The sequence below is a fragment of the Dreissena polymorpha genome, chromosome 13, assembly GCF_020536995.1.
Source record: "Dreissena polymorpha isolate Duluth1 chromosome 13, UMN_Dpol_1.0, whole genome shotgun sequence".
NCBI lineage: Eukaryota > Metazoa > Mollusca > Bivalvia > Myida > Dreissenidae > Dreissena > Dreissena polymorpha.
The window spans coordinates 75,635,629-75,657,306 of record NC_068367.1 but is presented as its reverse complement, the minus strand read 5'-3'; the positions used below and the strand labels follow the sequence as shown (position 1 = coordinate 75,657,306).

The 21,678-nt window shown below is 34.9% G+C and overlaps 2 protein-coding genes across 5 annotated transcripts in view; one reads left to right on the top strand and one right to left on the bottom strand.

Moving 5' to 3' along the window:
* The window catches only part of LOC127856269 (uncharacterized), a 111,028-nt gene that overhangs the window by 16,940 nt on the left and 72,410 nt on the right, over nt 1-21,678 (top strand). The window contains exon 1 of one of the 4 annotated variants that reach the window (XR_008037928.1): nt 13,561-13,779. The exons of 1 other annotated variant lie outside the window; for it this stretch is intronic. The gene's annotated coding sequence lies outside the window, so the exon portion shown is untranslated. Of the gene's footprint in view, nt 1-13,560; nt 13,913-21,678 lie in introns of those variants that run through there. 2 more of the 4 variants (XR_008037927.1, XR_008037929.1) reach the window with 2 other exon arrangements.
* LOC127856266 (tyrosinase-like protein) lies at nt 602-5,396 on the bottom strand. The gene is made up of 5 exons (XM_052392373.1): nt 5,331-5,396; nt 3,178-3,531; nt 2,535-2,696; nt 1,965-2,068; nt 602-1,681 (listed from the first exon to the last, which is right to left on the bottom strand). The coding sequence occupies exons 1-5, from the start codon at nt 5,343-5,345 to the stop codon at nt 823-825; spliced, it is 1,494 nt and encodes a 497-aa protein (XP_052248333.1). The 5' UTR covers nt 5,346-5,396; the 3' UTR covers nt 602-822.

The window sequence follows — 21,678 nt, the reverse complement described above, 5'->3', positions numbered from 1 at the left end:
GCACATTCTGGAACCGTTTGCATAATTGCGCGTTTCGTTCGCTTCATTAGGGTTTGTGTTGTGGTTTATAACGCCCCTGACGACTCAGCACATAATGCCGAAACGCTTTTTAGGCAGCATTCACTGATTCTCAAAAAGCCCCCGCATAATTTTTTCGTTTAAATTGATAAACGTATGGGCTGTCGGGGACGTTTGTTTTAAGCTAACAACGTTGCGCATTTATTTGTACTCATTCGATTTAGCCACTGGGACCTAAAACCGGAATATAAATTGATTGATATTTCCGAAATACCGAGTTGTTTTATATTTTGTAGAAGGCCTTGCTTCCAAATTCTTACGAGTGCTTTTATAATATCGTTATTAACTACCAATTTTGAAATAACCTCAAAAAACAACATTAAAACGTTTTTTAACATTACATGTGTATATTATATGCAAATCGGACTATGTAATCCGTCATAAAAAGCAACCGTTCACCTAGTTTACCTTCTTTAATATTTCCAGAATAGAGTTTGGAAGGTATTAATATTGTTTTTATACCGCCATTCTAAACACCATGCATTTTTAGGACCACAGGAATTTGCTCAGACAACGTTTTTTCATTTCTTAATAACTGCCCATATGTATGACAGACACTCAACACTAACCGCTTAGGAAGCAATACTATTCAAATTTATTTATGGTATAGTAATTATTTGACATCAGGTTGAAAACTAGAGAGAAAATGGTGTAATTTTTATTGTAAATGCTCAACTAAGAACCGACAAGGCACACCATTGAGGTGGATTAGAGGACCTGCGGTAAGGCCCTTTTCTTACGTCTTTAAGCTGCCATGCCGGCCATGCTTGCCTGAGCCGCCTGCGTCCTTGGCTCAGAGGGAGGCCCGCGGAATATTCTACCGACGGGAAGCATTGCGACCTGAGCTCTTGCTCGAGCTGCGCTTGGGGATGCTGCCCTTCCAAAAGCAGAGAAAGCACCAATAGCACCTGGAGCTCCTTCATCGGGAGCAAGCGTACGTTCAACAGAAACGCACACTCCGCGGGCCGGGTTGCATCTTAAATATGGAGAGCCGCAAACCGGACACGAGGGAGATCGTTCGTATCTAAACCACATTCGCATCCAGTAGCTTCGATAACCATCAATGTTCACGTATCCTGGAAGTCCATCCATTGGTCTCATTGCGGCATGTAGAACAGGTGCGTCTTGGGGATAGTCAACGTTTGGGTTTACTCGACAGTCACGGGCCTGGTGCATGCGGAACATTTCCCAAATGAAGTCTACAAATGCGTGGTGAAGGAAAAATACGGGATCGTGGGCGGCTGTTTCAGCATCTCTCATCTGTCCACCAACCCAAAGGTGAGGACCACCGTGGAATCCTTCAAGGTCAAATGGAGGTAGCGCAGTTGGTGGCATGATTTCGCGAGTCCGACAACGCGTCATGATCCTTCGGATCATTGCTTTGGTGAACAGCGAACTTTCGCCACCTATATTTCTGGTCAGGGGACCATTCGGTGCTGCCCAGTTGGCGAATGGTCCCGTGGTAACCACTCCGTCACCGTTTCCAAGGAAGGCCGGTGAAAATACGATTGAGTTTGCCGGATTGACCATTTCGAAGTCAAGCGTGGAGTCCCAGTACGGCAATGAAATTCGTCTGTCAATTCTCCGTATTGCTTCCTCGAACCTGTAACAAAACACTTTAAATGTGCAAAGCCATCAATATTAAAGAAACGTAACATTAAAAAGTTTCATTTAAAAAAATGCATAACCTATATTGAATATAAATGATTCGTACATGCCTAGATAGACTCTGTGCAATCCAAGAAAGTTGGGACCCATGTGTGCAGAAGTGCAAACAATTCCTCGATGAAGAATGGCGAACAATATTATTTACAGAAAGATGACATAATAAAAACCGTTTCATTTCAGAAAATGCATAAAGTATATTAAATTATAATGATCCGTACAGGGCTAGATAGACTCTATGCCATCCAAGAAAGTTGGCACCACCGTGTGCAGAATCGGTAACAATTCCTCGATGCAGATTGGCGAACGTGTCATACTGTCCATTCTGAAATATGATGTAAATACGCAAGTGCACACGTGAATAAAATCGAGCATGCGACAAATCAGGAGAGGACTGTTTTTCTTAAAATACATCACCATAAATACTTGATGAATCGTTGGAATGATCAATACTCGGGTTCGTAACATAAATTTGAACAAATTGTAACGAAAGCCAAAGTCTGACTAAGTAAATTTCACTTTTTGAACAAACTTCGTTTGCGATATGCCTCCATAAACAGAATTAAATAGGCTACCACCATTAGCAAAGTTAAAAACGATGAACCAATTAACCAGTCGCTTAAAGCTTTGACCATTTAGTTTTCTTGAATACAACGCCCAATCCACGGCTTGCAAACTCTTTGCCTTTTTGCGGACAAAATTGCGGGGATAAACGGTATCTGGTTTGCTTATCAATCAGTTTAATGAAGAGTGGTAAATTACTGAAATGTTTCACCCATTTATAACTTTACCATTTTCAACATGCGCACTGCTTCGTGAAATGCATTCCTTCTCCGGTCGGATATCCGTCTATATTCCCGTCTGATTCGGAATCCTGTCGGTGGGAATATACCACCTGGACCACCGACCTGTCGCTTGCTTCTTGAGTGCTTAGTCCTTGTTGGTTTCATCATCTTATTCAACGATAATGGACAATGTCAAATCAATATTTTAAAACAAATTTGACCAGCATATACTAAAGTGACCGATATATTAATGAGGAGACATGCAATGATATCTTCGATATTGCACATTTCTGGCCCCTGCTTCGAGTTATTTATACATATAATAAAATCACTAGGTTGTATTAAATATTGGCAATATTTTGTTTTCGGGGAGGGGGGGGGTTAATTGCTTAAGCAAATGAAAACAATACTTCAACCTGATAATACATGTTGCCACCACAGAATTACATCGGCTGTAATTCATACAAATCAATCATAAAATAGAAGTATCTGGCAATCATATTCAATTCACAAAAAGGACTCGTAATGATGGACATGATAATTCATAAATTAAAGTATAAAATTTAACCAGTTAACGATTAATACCCGAAAGTTTACGTGTGTAAACCATAATTAAAACCTCAAAGACTTTCAGAAACGTTACGCGTACGGATTCAAGAAGGCCATTTAGGAATGCCATGTCCGTCTTTGTGATGTTGTAGTCCTCCCAGCGCACCCTGTAAGGTTTCCACATGAACTGCTGAATACAAAATAAGTGCACATCCTCTAGCGTCTCCAGTCTGGGCACTTCGGTGCCAGCGTAGTCAATCGCAATATCTACTCTACCCTGTAGTCCAGCATTTTCCCGTTGTTTGGTGTCAACAGCGGATACTGAGGCCGTTTGACCAGTGGAGTTTGCTAAAGGCGTTAGTCTGTTAACACAGTCGATGAGCTCTTGAGGCACGAAATTTCCGAGCGGGTCAGCATATGTAATCGCCGATACACACAACAACACAGCAATTGTCTGAAAGTACACGAATTCATATGAGATATACGTTTAAAGCAAATGTATGTCCTTCCAATATTATCTTGTCCCGCAAAAACGCAATATTACTGGGACGTGCATTTGTAGACCGCTGATTCGGGGATAGAACATGATGCCGCATGAGCAAGACCTCTAATACGTATACGTCAAATCATGTGCAAGCAAATATTGTAAATGACTTGCTTAATAAACTGGTGGATTGTGTTAATATACTTGTAATCCAACAAAAAATATTTGGAGTGTGAGTTTATTGACGTCTTATATTTTCATGACAAGCACAATCACTTCCGCTTACTTTTAAATGCAGATTGTACTTTTAAACTATACATACGCATGTATGAAATTCATATGTTAACATGCAAGAATGTTTTTAAGAAAATAAAATATTACATTTGACGTTAAGTATATATATCCAAACAAATAAAGAAAAATATGCATAATATTTCGAAGTCTTTACAACTTATTTATTGCATACGCCATATAAAAAAATAGTGAATAGACGGTACGCAATTATAATTTATTGTTTAAATTTATAACCTTACTAATTAAATATCATCGATTCCCGATATATTTCCACAAACATAATTTTGATAATGTTCTCGTGAATATGCGTCCTAAATACAACAATACGGAAGTAGTTCTCTGACAAATCAGTACAATCAACAAACAATACGTGCATTTTGACATTTACCAATCGAACAACTCATTAACAGTGCGTGAACAACCACTTGTAACATGTCACACTGACAGGGTCTATACATTCTGACATAAGTAATGCTGCGGGCAACATTTGAAATGCAACAAGCAATGTGTTTAACACAATGTTAGTCTATATAACAATCAATTGAAACATAATTTTGCACGGCATTCTTAAATAACCTGTATCTCAGAAATCGTAAACGTTTTATGCATAGCTATGCAATTATTATGAGAGTGTGTGTCTGACGTATGTGTTTCACTACGATAATGTAGACAATTCTATTCAAGTCTATACCTACAAACTTACGCAGGGATAGGTTCAGTCTATCACGATTCCTGTCAACATGTAGAGTTTGATGTAAATTGCAGTTTTATCACAAGTTATACAATAAACATCCATACAAACATAGCTTTTTAGATCATCAAAACATTAAACCTTTTATTTTTCGCTATGTTCATTTGTATACAGAGGTTTAAATATTTAACGTTGTGTTATAGAAAAATTACAAAAAGAACATCGCACCGTTTGGACAATAACAATCAAAATACAAATATTATGCAAATAAAACTGACAACGACGCTGTTGTTTCGTCATCAGAATTTTAATGTATGTACATGTGTGCATTGGCGTTTTTTCTTTCACCGTATTACCATCAACTCATAAATATACATAAACAAAACATTATCTTATTGTTAAATTTGATCAAGATTCAAGCAGTATATGTCTACAGACATGCACAGTTTTTTTATCCAACCAACTAGCGGATATTAAAAACGTTGTGAAATATCCCGTGGTCCTAAATGTCACATTTGTTCTTGTTTCTATTGTACAATTGAAAACTATTTACTTATAATTCCGTTCTTCCAATACTTGTATTTATAAATATGGTTTTCAAACGCTATTTTATTTGACTATTGCTGGGGGTTTCTAACCTTTTAAATTTTTGTCAACGTATTGACATGGCGCATTTGTTTCCGAAGAAGACATTTGTTCTTTACATGTTCGAATTACTGTATACGTTGACCTTTTATGATAAGATGTGCTTCTCTTAAATAAATTGTAATATAATAAGACTTACTTGCAATAACCCCATGGCAGAAGTGGAATTTAAAAATATGTGTTCCAGACGACGATTTTAAACGGTCTGGGGTTTGGCGAAAGGACTGGTTTATAAATACGTACACTATGATGGTACAACCCTTGTCCTCACATAGTCCAAAGGCATAGCCATGTCTGAATATGTTTTGAAGATGAAATAGAGAATGAAGATTACAAACTATCTTGGGGTCGTGCTATAAGCATTTATCGTTATTGGTTATTCATACACAAGAATAAGTATTCGTGTGTGCAACAATATTGAAAGTTGTTGTTCCAACAGCATTATTTAAATGCATGCAAAGTACAATTTTGGTTCACAAAAAATAATTTTCACTATATGAAGTATTTTCAGGACTTCACACCGGATTGATTGTTTGTCATAATAATAATAAGTGTAATAACATGTCCGAAAGAAGGTTATCCTAATATATCAGTAATTGATAAGTAAACAATTAATATGTTAGACTTGTAGCCGGAACTAAAGCTACGCACTTGAAATTGACAATGAACCATTAAAATAACCAAACATATGTAAACGTTGTTATTACTAAGGAGATGAACGGAAACACGTGTCATCTTGCTGCATATGACTGATTTGGTATTTGAAGTTAATATAATACTAAGATGGATAGAGTGACGCGCCAAGGGAGTTTTAAAATGTACGTTATGTTGTGTGCCTATTCTTAACAAGAACAATATTGTTTAAAAGATTCGGCCTTGGAACATGACAATTGAAAATGTATGCATAAATAATAACATAATTAACTACTTGAATATCCTTTTTTTACTTTTTTTTCTGCCGTATAGCAATTATCTTAGTTAGTTCATTGCGTTTATAATCTTTTGTGACGCGTGACGCCGCGTAGACGCGAAGGGTGTCGTCTATGCGGTGATTATCATCTCATTGACATGACCTCTTTTAAGCGTTAAAAATGCACACTTGAACCTCTGACACGTATACATACAATGCATACAATATTACATTACCATACTACGATAAAATTTAAAGTCGATAGGAATATCAATAGAAAATCACAACGTTATCACATATAACTGGCATTTTATTATAGCATTTCTGGAACGGTAATACCCTGAGGGTTGCATATAATCTGTGAAATAGATGACATCAATTTCACAGCAAACCGAAACTGTAAATAATATACTCACCACAACAATATATTTGCTCATATTGACTATCTGGTTTCGGAAAATTAAGTTTGTATAGCGTGAGACTGTAAAACAGGAAATTATTAGGTAGAAAACAAAACCGCCGCATTACTAGTGAGAGGATGTGGTTGTGCCCATATTTCTACGGATATAATACCTGCCTCTGATGCAAGGACGACAATGGCAAGATACCGGTTTAACCCTTTGAATGCTGGGAAATGTGTCGTCTGCTAAAATGTCGTCTGCTGAATTTCTAAAATTAGCCATTTCTTCGGAAAAAAATTCAAAGAATACTATCAGAATAGCAAACAGTTTGGATCCTGATGAGACGCCACGTTCTGTGGCGTCTCATCTAGATCCAAACTGTTTGCAAAGGCCTTCAAAATTCGGTTCCAGCACTGAAAGAGTTAAGAATGTGCACTACTAGCAGGTACACCGATTAGATGTCAAGCTTGTAACAGATACATAAATAAACTGACTATCGTTATATGACAGAAATGCTGCTAAACACGCCAAATCCCAACACACAATCATATTGATATATTTAAGTCTTTTTTCCTGAACAGCGCTTTATAAAAGCAATAAAAATACGCGGATATAAATGACTGATGAAGACACCATATATTCTTGTTTCGTATGGCATAATTCAGCAATTCACGGAATAAATATATCCTTGACCTTTTTTCTCGTGTCTCCATCTGGTACTTTTACAATGTCGTACAAATGTTGAACATAAGAACCCTAATTAAATCTGATAGCGGACAAATTTCCTTCGGTACATATACAATTAAGGTTGGTAGCGGTTTGGTTATTTTTAAAACATGTAAACAAATTCATTGGTGTGTGAACAAACATGTACATAACTAAAGAAAATAACAAGAACTCATAGAACTTGTAGATGTTTTTTCCGATGCTTTTCTTTTTCTTTGGAGCGGGTGGGGGCAACGATTACAGAAAGAAAGTACATTGTTATGATAAAAAAATCATGACCGGTTCTGCTAATACATTAATTTAAATGTTTAACATACGTGTTAACATAAGAAATAAATTATCGTCGTTAGATACAATTAGATACAATTTATACGCAAATCAGTATGATTACAAAAGCATGTTTCAAACAAAGAAAGAGCATTGTTATAATAGCATGTTTCTGTGTGTTCTCTCAATTACCCATCGAACACAGCTTAGAGAGCAGTTTTCAAAACAAAACAAATGAAATTAACTAATTAAATAAACCATAACATGCATGTTCAGCTGGTACTAAATTGACACGTTAATCAATCAATGGCTTTTGTTTGTAACTGCAATGATTTTTTATCAGGTTTGAGTTTAGATGTCATTATCCATCATACGTGAGTTCTTTTAAATTATGATACATCACAACGTATATGCGTTTCAAGACTGATGGTGTTCATGGAGATGACGACGCCATACATATATATTATTTCTGTATTTATTTATTTATTTAAATTCCGAACGCAAAATAACACGAAACACGAGAAAAAATATACGACATAAAAAAACAGTGAAATATGTCTAATTTGTTCGAACAAATATGCAATAAAGCAGTCAGTTTTTTTCTTTTGCCGCAGAAAAAAAGAATAGGTTCACATCTACACATTTTGTTTTGTCGAAACAACCAATGTCCACACCACACCAATTTGGCATATCAATACTATAGACTATAATACGATTTGACTGTTTTTGTACACAACTATAAAAAAATGTTACCTTTAATGACCCATATACACTGAAAAAGTCTTGTAACATGTATCTGTCAGCTGTCAGTTGGTCGTTTAATTAAGTTGTCCGGTTCAAAATTTCATTTGTCCTGTAATTTCTTTACATCAATTAACGATTCAACAAAGCCAACTCATAACAAAGTACCGTAATAACATTGAGTGATTAGATATCACAAATGTTTATCTTGTTCAATCAATTAAAGGGACTATCAACCACGAAGACGAAGAAAAGAAAAGTTGTAAAATACAACTCGAACTTCTTTCAGAATACATAAAAGATAATGTACTAAAACTAATACGGAGGAAAATATATCCATTTTATTGACACAACACTCATTAACTTATAAACATTAACATGTATATATGTTTAGAAAAATAACTAGCCTTGTTGTGAATTTAATAAATGTTCTAGACCAATGCACTTGTCTTTTTTAATTTGCTTTCATCCATCTGAACACTGTTCGTCTAATCATTTGTGTACGGTGTTTTATTGCCTCTTTGTTCAGCATAAACCGAGTTTCTCGTCATGATCAGATTCTGCCCAAACAATTACTAACAAATAACAGGTTGTCATAAACTTTTGAACTATTTTACTATGATAAAACAGCAAAGTAACGAGCTTTTCCTACTGTTCTTACGTTATACTCATCACTACAATCGAAATAAACGTCACATGATGCAGACCAATGTCTGGTCATAAAACACGTTTTATGATACTTTTCAGTCTTCTCTTGGTATTAGTAGTATTGAGCAGTCCTTTCGCGGAGTTTATTTAACGCCAAGATGCATACATGTGTCAATTACATATGCAACGCATTGTAAAAAAAATATATTATTTTTCCAAAATGGATAATCAGAAACTGAATATTGCATTGATATTGTGTTTCGAAGTTTATATATAAGAGCCGTTCGGGATATATGCTGCATTGTGTGAGACACGGAGTGTGTCTTAGCACTTCTACCTACTTACTAGACTTGCGAAAGTTGGGACGAATTTTGAATAATAGCTGCAATTTCCAGATATTTAGTTTAAAATGAAAGTTATTTGTTGTTGTTTGATCTTATGGCGGGGGACCGGAGTGCCCGGTTGAAACTCACTTACAATTATATACTAAACTGTTAACGTGTAAAGCTGGTAAAGGTACATTAAAACGCAGCGATGACGTATTAAGATTAACGTTACGGCAATGTACGAAATAGCATCATTAAAACAGGCGATCACGTTTGACTACAACCATAGGCGGATCCAAGGTGGTGGACGCAGCGAACGCCCCCCCCCCTCCCCCCTAAAATCGCCAAAGTAAAGGCGTAACATGCTCGAGAAATGATTGTCAAAGCCTTCACAATCACTAAAATCGTGGAGCTTCCGGGAGGCTGCGCCCACCTGGACCTCTAGCAGGCTTTGCCCTGCACCCGCCAGGGGCCATAGCGGCCCCACGACCCCAGCAAATCTTTCAATATCCCTCCCCAACCAGAAATCCTGGACCCGCCCCTGACAACGGGGGAAATATAATTATCAACAAATAAAACCAAAACAGATTTATGATATTGCTTAAATGAATTTCTGTAAGAAATATTTAAATATAGAAATACATAAACTAGACATCGCTAATTTTGGAAATAAATTGATCCAATTTAGAAGGATGGGAGAGTCCACTAGGCATAAATGGGTTAAACCTGACACGAACAATAATACGGCTAGTGTATAGCTCTGTTCTGTGAAATCGCCAATGTGGAGTCTCCAGACCATCTTTACTCTGATTCTAACAACTAACTTGTATATTTACCAAAATGAAATCAAATTTATAAATACGCAATATGTGTACACAATATAATATCTTTGAATTATTATCTAGGTTTCACAGAGTGTGTGTTTTTGTTTTTTTGTTTCTGGATGTCGTATCAATTTATTGTTTTCACACACACGTACATGTATTAATATGTTTAACACTACTCTAACCAGTGCTTTTAGAACAACATCAAGAAAATTAAATCGCAATTTAAAATATTCACCGTACAAACATAAATCAAGGTGCGTAACTGTTACAACCCTACAGAATCGCATAGTGATTGCCCATGGGACGTGGACTTTCAGGCAGAATACTGCGGTTTTCACACTACAAAAGCATATTGGCGCAGAAAAGTCCCATATGGAGTCAATTCAAAATAATGTAATTTGCACATTCGTGCGGTTTGACGTTGTCCATCCTGGTCGTTTGTTTATAAGACGATGCCCTACAAAACACAAAGACCACAGAGATTATAATGCAAGTTTTGTATCAAAGTTTAGTTTGCAAATGAATTGCATCAAAAGAAGTTCGTGTTTTCGTCCTCTAGACATTTCAACGTTAATACTAGTATTAACTTTTAAAGCTTAAGTCAGTTTATTGAATTAGCCCTACAAATAGTTCGTGATGTATTTACCGTTAATAGCAAACAGATGTATGAGATATCGCAAGAAAAACGCAACACATTCTAAAAGCAAGAGCAGGGTCCGCATGCGCAAAAATTACTTAAGTCAGTTTTAAGAATAACTTACTTTTGCCGCTTCTGTAATAAAGCGATCTTTGTTAAGTTAAAATACATTTTAAAGTAATATTTATAATTGTACGTGTAGTTCAACTACTAATGTCGTTAGATTGGTATTTGCATGGTCTATTTCGCACCTTTTGGTTGTACAGAAATCATTTTCAGGAACTTTCGAACGCAAATTCAACGTATTGATTCAGTTTTGTTTCAAAAATCTTGACAACATTACCATTCTAAAGAATAACTACCGTACCAATAAGCTCATATAGATAAGACGTTGGTTCAATGATGTTGACTTTGTTCAGAAAATATTTTTTAAATTCTTTAAACATGCATACATGTCTTTTTTTAATCGACCGCTGTTATTAACTATTTGCAAAACACAGTGGCCCGGTTTTGGCAAGGAAACTCTTGATTGTAAAAGCATGGCGAAACCGCAATTCACATAATAATTTATCTATTTGTACTTATCCGAGAACTAGAAATTCTCGAAAAACGCATTCATTATGAAACATGAAAAGCTATCTGGTTTCAAAGTTCTGTATTTTGATTCCGTAGGCTGTGCGAGCTAAAAATTGCTTGTAAATAACTATTGTATATTCAGACGAGATTTATGGCGCACTTAGACTTACGGGTATTTTCAGGTCATGGACATTAATGATTTGTAAAACGTGCAAAAGGTTTCTTAAAACACGATCGGGTGTGCAGTGAGAGGCAACAAAAGGTTCTTCTTTTACCCGAAAAAAATAGTGTTTACTTCTTAAAACATCGTAGAAACACATACATTATGATATTATCCACACGTGTAATCTGTTAAAATAACTGCAATCAATAAAATAACACCGCTACATTCTTATTTTGCTTTATAAAAGTCGACTCTAAAGGTCCATTGCCTGGGTTTCTCAAATGGAAACTCAAAATAGTGAGAAAACACAAATACATCATTATTAATCACACATATACAAGTTCAGGTCAATCCGACAAGAACAAATGCCACAAAAAGGCATATGAGTATGACGCATGATATGCCATCTGGCTTGCGTTTTCTGTACTTGGAATCCGTAGGAAGCGCTAGCTAAAATAAACTTTGTAAATCATACAAAAACGTCGAGGTGAACAACTATTTTTTTTATTATTTTCATTCAAAATACGTTAGTAACCTATAAAACGTTTAAATGGTTTCTTTCATCAAGATCCGATGTGCAGTGAAAGGTAAAAGGCGGGCTTTCGTAATTATTCTTACTTTTACTTGAAGAGGCCTTTTCACATGTTGGTAAATTACCAAAATTGAAAAAAAAGTTTCAGATTCGCATATTTTCGTTGTAGTTTTTACATTTGTGAGGAAACAGTAATACTGAAAATTTGCCATGCTCTAAAATATCCATTATAATATGTGCATTTTTGACGATTTAAAAACCTGAACATTAAAAAGCGTTGCAACGCACAACGATTGAGTAATTTGGAGAGTTCTGTTTTGTCGTTATATTTTGTGTGAGGATTGTTATGTATAAAAAACAACATATTATTGTCTATTAGCACGGATAGCCGTTATAAGCGTTAAGCGTTATACTTTTACTCCAGGGGCCAGTGGTTCGAGAACAGTTTCATTAATTTTGTTCTTGATTTTTAACCGGGGGGGGGGGGGGGTGGGTAACTTCCTATATACGGGTATATAGGGGTGTGCCCCGATTATATGGGTATGGTTTTGAGCATCTAAGTATAGATACAAATGTATATGCGTATTAGACTCAGAAATTTGCTTGTATATAAATGCATATAGATTTGAAAGTATCAGTATCAAAATGGTATGATAAATTTCATTCTTGTATAAAAATGGGTATCAAAAAGTAAATTTCAGTCGCGAGAAAAAAGATATAATAGCAAATTCAATAAGTATACTGTATTGATATGAAAGAGATTAAAATTCTAGTATGAAATGTGCCCACTTTATCAAATTCTAGTATTTAAATGGGTCCAGTTTATCAAACTTCTTGTATTGAAATGGGTCCACTTTCTCAATGGTATCGTATACAAATGGGTATGCTTTTTCAAAAATCTTGTATCAAAATGGGTCTACTTTATCAGAGTTCCGGTATAAAAACCCCTACCCTAAAATTTATTTGGGAAGTTACCCCCCCCCCCCCGGGGATTTTTACTGGAGCTTTTTAGATCCTATGTTTACATTTATCAATATAAAGCATTTAATGACAAACTTCAATACATGTGCCAAAATCTGTGAAAATGTCCCTTTCAACTGAAAAAAACATTTTTGATAATTGTAAAAAACATATAAGTTATCATATTTATTATATATTTTCCTTTTAAAATTAATAAATAAGCACCCCTGCATAGTGATTTCCTATAAAAGTGGACCATGCAGACCTAATACCTGGCTTTCTTTATATTGATTTAAACACGAAAATGTGTTGTCTTTTTTTAATAAGAATACAAATGATGTGTCATGCTACTTCGTAGAAAATTACATTTGACCAAATGCAGGCACCCTCAGAAAATAAAGTTTCGGCAGGAAATTTCGACAAAAGCACAGTACTTAAATTAACTCATCCAAAACGATCATCTTTAAACGAAGACTCAAAGAAAATGTATATATAAAAAATATTGCGTACATGCAATGGATACATGAAAAGACCACAGACGGTTTGAATGCCTTTACTTAATTGATTTTAAACCAAAATGGAAAACGATACCATATTAATTAGTGGAATGTATCCGATTAGTGAGTTAACTCCCCTTTTTACTCATTTGTCCAACGTGAAACTTTGTAAAAGTTTACTCTTTGTATCTATCACATGTATTGTGTACTGCATTCGACCGTTATTTTATATTCCGATGTTTATTTTATAGCTAACATATACTTATTTATTCCCATAACAAAATATGAAATTCAGATTGACATACTTGGAGGTATAAATATTTGCGCGCATGCGCATTGACTTTATGTGGCGGCTGTTATAGTTTTTCAGAAAATGGGTAATTTTATGTTTATTTTTTACTCTAGATGTACAGTAATTTTATGTTTTACTCCAAATATTTGTTTATGTATGCGTTCCTCAAATATGTGCAAGTGTATGTAGCGTCATTCACATTGTGCGAATGAATATGGGTATGAATTAGTCACCAATATTGATTTTACAACGAAAACAGATTATTTTGAGTTAAATGTCATTTCCTGGTGAAGCCTTTACAAATGTTAAAGCAATATGTGTTTTAAGAGTTCACATCCCTCTGTCATTCTTTTATTTAAAGACACAAAACGAATAAATACTTTATTTTGAATAAATGATTGACATCAGCAGGCATGTATTATAGTTTCGTGTTAGGCTTAATAATCAGAGGTTTAACCACTGGCACTGCTGGAAACTTAAATGCTACAGCCAAACAGAAAAAAACTTATGTCATAGTAATGACTGTTTTTAAAATGCAAATTTTAGCAATTTAACGTGGTTAGAAAAATATCAAATGTCAAATTATTAATGAATAATGTCAAACCTGAATGAGAAGAAAAAATGATATAAGTACCTAATAGTATTATCGAACAGTACCAAAAAGCATATTTCCATTTGCAATTTTGATTGCAGCAGACGCAGATTTTTTCGCCAAGTCCGGGTCACGTGATAGTCATGTGACTTTGTATATACTGGAGTAGTATTTATGAAGTGTCGGGTAATAGGTCATGTTTACATCGGCCGCCATTTTGTTTTGTTTGCTAGTGGTGACAATAATCAGGGAATCATTGTTATGAATTCTTGAAGGTAGTTTGCTGGAAAACTTTACAGATAAATCGTTCAATGATTGAACTGTTAGTCATTTGTTAAAACAAAATGTTTTTGTCATTTTAAGTGTTTCAATTTTAAGGTAAGTTAACATAATTTGTTAGTCGTTCGATAACTGGTTTGTCCACCATAGTTATATTAATGTATCAATGTTATGTTTTTCAAATAACAGTGTTTTCAGTGTTTCTTTCACCATTTGGGAATGGGGCCAGGTCCCTTTGGATTTGGAATAATCCCGGTGGTTCAACTTTAATTGTGAAATTATTGTTATATTTTGCATGAAGGCTTCAAATTTGAGAGTATAAGTGTTTTTAGCTCACCTGTCACAAAGTGACATGGTGAGCTTATGAGACCGTGTGATGTCCGGCGTGTGTGCGTGTGTGTGTGCGTGCGTCCGTAAACAATTTGTGTAGACAGTAGAGGTCGAGGTTTTCATCCAATCTTTATGAAATTTGGTCAGAATGTTTATCTTGATGAAATCTGGGTTGGGATTGTATTTGGATCATCTGGGGTCAAAAAATAGGTCACTAGGTCAAATTATAGAAAAGCCTTGTGTAGACAGTAGAGGTCACAGTTTTCATCCAATCTTTATGAAATTTGGTCAGAATGTTAATCTTGATGACATCTGGGTTGGGATTGTGTATTTGGGTCATCTGGGGTCAAAAACTAGGTCAATAGGTCAAATAATAGAAAAACCTTGTGTAGACAGTAGAGGTCACAGTTTTTATCCAATCTTTATGAAATTTGGTCAGAATGTTTATCTTCATAAAATCTGGGTTAGGATTGTATTTGCGTCATTTGGGGTCAAAAACTAGGTCAAATAATAGAAAAATCTTGTGTAGACAATAGAGGTCGCAGTTTTCATCCAATCTTTATGAAATTTGGTCAGAATGTTTATCCTGATGAAATCTGGGTGGTGTAATTGGGTCATCTGAGGTCAAAAACTAGGTCACTAGGTCAAATAATAGAAAAACCGTCAACAATTTGTTTGTGTAGACAGAAGAGGTCACAGTTTTCATCCAATCTTTATGAAATTTGGTCAGAATGTTTATCTTGATGAAATCTGGGTTGGGATTGTATATGGGTGATCTGGGGTCAAAAACTAGGTCACTAGGTCAAAAACTAGGTCACTAGGTCAAAAACTAGGTCACTAGGTCAAATAATAGAAAAACCTTGTCACAGTTTTCATCCAATCTTTATGAAATTTGGTCAGAATGTTTATCTTGATAAAATCTGGGTTGGGATTGTATTTGGGTCATCTGGGGTCAAAAACTAGGTCACTAGGTAAAATAATTGAAAAACCTTGTGTAGACAATATAGGTCACAGTTTTTATCCAATCTTCATAAAATTTGATCAGAATGTTTATCTTGATGAAATCCGGGTTGGGAATGTTTTTGGGTCACCTGGGGTCAAAAACTAGGTCACTAGGTCAAATAATAGAAAAACCTTGTGTAGACAATAGAGGTCACAGTTTTCGTGTAATCTTCATGAAATTTGGTCAGAATGTTTATCTTGATGAAATCTGGGTTGGGATTGTATTTGGTTAGTCAGGTGAGTGATTCAGGGCCATCATGGCCCTCTCGTTAATATATTATCATACATACCAGACGTTCTGATCTTGGTGGGACAGTCCTGCTTTTGGGGTGTTTGACCTGGTGTCCTGATGTGACACACTTTGACTCAACATTCGTAAAAACGACATAGTTCTATAAGATCACAATAAAATTCGCTATTCAAGCTCCGTCTGGCTCAAATTACCATCGCTTATCTCTTTGTTGCCCCATATTAACAAACCATATCTACTAGTTGAGTGATCCAGTGTTGTTTTTGACACCTTATCAGCGATTTATCTGCAAATGATTAATTTTATCGGGAATTCACACCATGGTGTTTTTATGATAGGGGTCGCTAATTGCTAGCGAGAGATGCATGGAAGTAAATTAAAAGCAGACTGCTTTTGTATTTCATGGCCAAAATCAAGTCCAAAGATACTATTACTATGTATTATACCACCTGGGGCTTAAACACCTGTAAAAAACACCAGTTTTGTATATACACTACGCGACCCGTGATTGTTGCCTAATTCGTGGAGTCAAGGCGGACAGTTCGCTTTTTGAGTGGAAAATCACAGTGATTTCACGTGATTCGTCACTCCGCCATCACACGAGAGCAAGATAATCTTCGCCCTGATTCCCCTCAGTTTTGCGGTGATTCGCCGCGATTCGCCGTGATCGCAGTGGATATCGGTGACATCGATGATTCGGCAATTCATGCATATAAACCAAATCGTATCGATAACTGTATACATAACGCTTTTCTAATGTTCACAATTATCAAATAATCAAACAAATTACAACATCATTTACGAAAAAATAATCTTAAACATTTATGTCAGTAAATATGTTTGAGAATTTCATTAACACAACCATATGACTACGCCATATTTCAGAAGTGTAAAGAGTACAGTGCATAATGTGGGACGAGCGTATTTAAATTCAGATTGAATGCAATACGATCTTATAAAAAACTTTTTATTGTGTCATACGCCTTCATGTAAAAAAACGTTTTCCTCCTGGAAATTGTGCTGTTAATGCATAATATTATCAAAACATTTTTTCGACACGTAAAGCGTTGCAACAAATTAATATACAATTCAAAACAAATATACCATAAGTATAAATGTTCCATTAAATTCCCAAATGAGAATAATAATTTATAATCCGAAACACACTTCCGATGTTTGAATGTTAACACGACGTTTACAAATGCTTTCAAACATCATGTATATATCCCGATAAAAGACCGCGAAAATTATGCGGCAATGTACAAGGTCAAGGTATACGAGCGTGCAAGTATTATTTTTTTTACAAACTGTGTAGCGCAAAGCATTGAATTCTGTTGATTTCGGTTAAATGTTTCTTTGGTATTTTTAATACAATTATATTGCCAACAATTTGATAAAGTCATTTCAAATCAAACACGCCGTATCTGTATCGTTACTGATAGAAGTAAAACATTATACCTTGACTTGTAAAGTTTTTTTGTTGTGAGAGACCATCTGAGTAAACGCCGAAAAATATATGCAAACTGTTATTTTTTGTCAATGCCCTTTGATCCATTCTCGCACTTAATTGGCAGCGCCATCCTGTTGTTTCTGTGATTGTCACATTTTATTCACAGTTTGAACTCGTACAAAGAGTGCCAATTAGACACTAGAACAAACACTATCACCTGCTGGGCAGTATACAATAAATAATCAAATGTTGAGTTTTTTTTTTTGTTTTTGGCGTGAAAACCCAGAGAAATGCATGTACATTATACATCATCATCAAATTTATTCAACTCTGCGAACGCTAAGTGCTACATTGATATTCTCGTTTTTTTCAGCAAAACAAACACAATGTTTAATGGCTTTAATATATAGGCAATGATGTAATAACAACATATTATATAACACGATGTCATAATAACATATACTTAAAAATATAACAGTAATGTATTTCCGGCTTATCAAGCATTGCGAATGTATGTACAACGCTCGGAAAGTAACGCGAGTAACACCAGTTATTCGCATTGGAGCCTGAAACAGAAAATAAATAAGTATAGCATAATTTAGTCCAAATAATTAGACGTAATCTATCGATGACATTTAACCTTTAAATGAAAGTGTTACGTAAACAATTTTCCGTGTCTTAATGCGCGAATATTTTGCTAAACACTGTTAACAAAAGGGCTACACATTATAATTCTGAATGAAATGCAAAAATAAGTCTTAACATAATTAATAACGTCAATAAACACACACGGTAAGATCAAAGTTTAAATGGAAAACTTATATCATATTTCTTGTAAATTACCAAATTATTAGTTTCGTCTAAATCAAATACCATGTATAGAGAAACAAGGTATTTATAACCGACCAATGACGAAACACTATGCAACTTTCAATTTACACAGTGCTACATGTATACAATTATGGCAACAATATGGACTTTGAACAGTGGTAGTGTATTCGGCAGGGTTGGCATATTGACCGGTCAATTGAGTATTGACCGGGCCGGTGGTCAATACCCGGTTAAAACCGGTCAATACTGGTCTTTACTGGTCAATACTGGTCGATTGAAAATTGTAGCATTTAAACATTACAAAGGAGCCATTTTATATTAAATCAATAATTATTCTGTAATTGATAAACTTTTTTCTGAGTTATTTATTGTAAAAAAAATCTTTAAAGCTGTAAAAAGTTACTTCTTTATCATTTATGGAAACAGCCTCAAATACATAAGGACTAAGGCAATATCTTTATCTCAGTGTATCACATCTGTTACTAAAGTATTATAACTATTGTAGGTACCATAGCATTTCACTTATCTATTGATATATCTATTTGATAAGCAGATGGACAAACAGAACTCTTGTGTATTCTAGGGTTATAAATCTGGCCTCTTAGTTGGTAATAAAATGCCTGCAGTGTTATGTCTCTGATATTGACAATTAAGCAAATCTGTCCTTAGGCTATCTCATATCACTCACACAAAACAAGATTACATTGTACTTGCTATTTTAATAGTTACTTCTAACTTGTTTCCTTTCTGTATTAAGAGGGTTTTTTCCCCTTGCATATTAAAAAGTTCAATTGGTATTCAAATGAATAAACAATCATAGTTCTTGATTTTGCCAACAAATAATGTTTTCCAATTGTGGGTCTACTCTTCTTTTCAATTATTTTTTTCTTTTAATAATTATTTCTTATTATGTTTTTTATTCTTATATCAATAAAAATTAAAGTTTTTTTCACAATTTTGTTTAAAAAGTATTTAAAGAAATCAATGCAAGAATACATGACAAGTAAGGATTGTGTCAAAAAGGTGCCATTTAACGATTTAAGGCCCTATCATCAGTTTTGGGTGCCCCAACCTGTATAGGTGAGAAGACTGTTAGAAGACTGTGGGGACAGTGGGATAATGAGGAACAACTCATACACAGTAATTGACAGGTTCTTGTTGAATCAAGCACAGAATTATCTGAGCATCATAATTCATTAGAATTGAAAAAAAGTTCAATCAACCAGAAAAATCCATTTGACCAACTTTGACTTATTTGCAAAATTTTGAGAGATTGGCCTACAAATTGCATGAACAGGTATAAAATAGTGGGTATTAATAGCTTAAGACATTATTCGCAACATGTCTGTTTAATTTATATTATCAATATTGTTTAATTAGGCATGGAATATAAATTAAAATTGGCGGTAAAGTTCAATCGATTGTCTGGAAGTACAAAAAACTGTACACTATAAAAAATATATATCATATAATGATAAGACAATTGTTATCCCACAATACATCCAAAAATACTTTTAAATTGCAATAAAGTATGTTATTGTGTACCAAAAATCAAATTATATTGTGTGTGTTTATTTTACACCGTGTGTGTTTTTTTGCTGATTTGGAGCCAACCTTAACCGCCATTCCCCTACTTAAAAAGAATATACCGTAGGTTTCCACGTATATAGCGCGCTCCCGTGTATAGCGCGCAGGCTGTTTTTTAAATGCAAAAATGGAGACAAAAATATTTAAAGACAATAACACCACCAAATCGGACCGAAAATGGCCGCTATTCTACTATTGCACAATCCAATAATCCGGGGCATTGGAAAGCTTAATTAAGCATTCAAAATAGGAAGCGTCATTTTGATTAGGAGCATGGGTTGCATAGCAGTATACTTTTCTGACAATTTTGTAATTTTCTAGCAAAAGATTAACAGTCCACGTGCATTTCGTGAAAAACATGAGAAAATAAGAATTAGTGTTCATTGTGTGATTTTTCCTCGGGGAAAGCATGGGCATTACCGGTAAATTTGAATGTCGCATGGGAGACAGGGATACAGTTGTTGAGGTACACCACTGTTGAACGTTCAATATTTATACACACAAAATGCAATTGCATATCTTCACGTTCTCAAGTGTTAATTAGTGTCTCAAATGTCAATTAGCATCTTAACAAGTCCTGGCACATATTACTCAATAACATCTGCCAATTACGAAGTGCAAAATGACTCCCTTTCACACCTACCGATACCCGCAAAAAAGACCTCGTTCGCAACTACCCTTGCCTGCTCTCGGGAATGTCGACAACAATCCCCATCGGAATTCATCAATAAAAAAGTGTAAAAACACAAACAGAGAAATGTCCGCAAGTTTATGCAAACAAATTTATTTTTGACCAAAACTTCTACCGCATTCATATCTACCAGTAGCGACTTCTTGTTGTTTCGACAATGCCCTCTCAGTCTGTAAGATTATAGGGTGGTAGTTTTCTTGAAAAAAACATGGCGGCCATTTTGATTATTTACGATTACACAACATATTTTTTACCAATTTAGCAGCCAGGATAGCATTGTATCAATGTATAGTGCGCACCAGCTTTTTTTATTTGAATTTTGGAGGTAAAACACTGCGCGCTATACGTGGAAACCTACGGTACACTTCCCCTGTCGTAACCTATCAATGTACCGTAATTACTGTATGTTTTCGAACATTTAAAAATAGTAAAAAAAATCGTGTCCAAAAACTTAGATACGAACAATATTCACAAAATACAGGTGTCCGAAAACTAAGAGTCGAAAATTGAAGTGTCCGAAAATAGCGTCAATTGTATCAACGACTACTGGTAATAGCACGCGCTTGTAAAATACCATGCTGTATAGTATAAATTACAGTTATATATGTTTGCACTGCATTTTAAATAATTTTAAATGCTTAATTTATTTCACAGAAAGTTACTACAAGGTTGTACTTTGACCAACGAGTTTAAAGATCAGCATGTGATTTACCAATACTCGCTAGTTAATGAACCTGTAATAAATGCAAAAAAAAAAAGCAAACTATGAATTCTTTGTTTGCTCATTTCTGATAGTTGTTGTCTTACACCTTCCATTGTTTGTAAAACTTGCAATAGGATGCATCACACTTTGAAGTGTTTAGTATTTGTCACAGTTATTTTACTGAGAAGGGGTAGTACCATTGCGGTAGATAATTAAACTGTTTATTGGCACTACCTCTGGTAATTGTCATTATAACGCTTATGCTATCG

Bases quoted from the DNA above. Each gene is read 5' to 3' on its own strand.
- LOC127856266 (XM_052392373.1), bottom strand. The intron at 2,697-3,177 runs GTACGCGTAACG...TCGTTGAATAAG, and splicing joins TAAATGGCCTTCTTGAATCC to ATGATGAAACCAACAAGGAC. The intron at 2,069-2,534 runs GTAAAGTTATAA...ATCATATTTCAG, and splicing joins CAGTGCGCATGTTGAAAATG to AATGGACAGTATGACACGTT.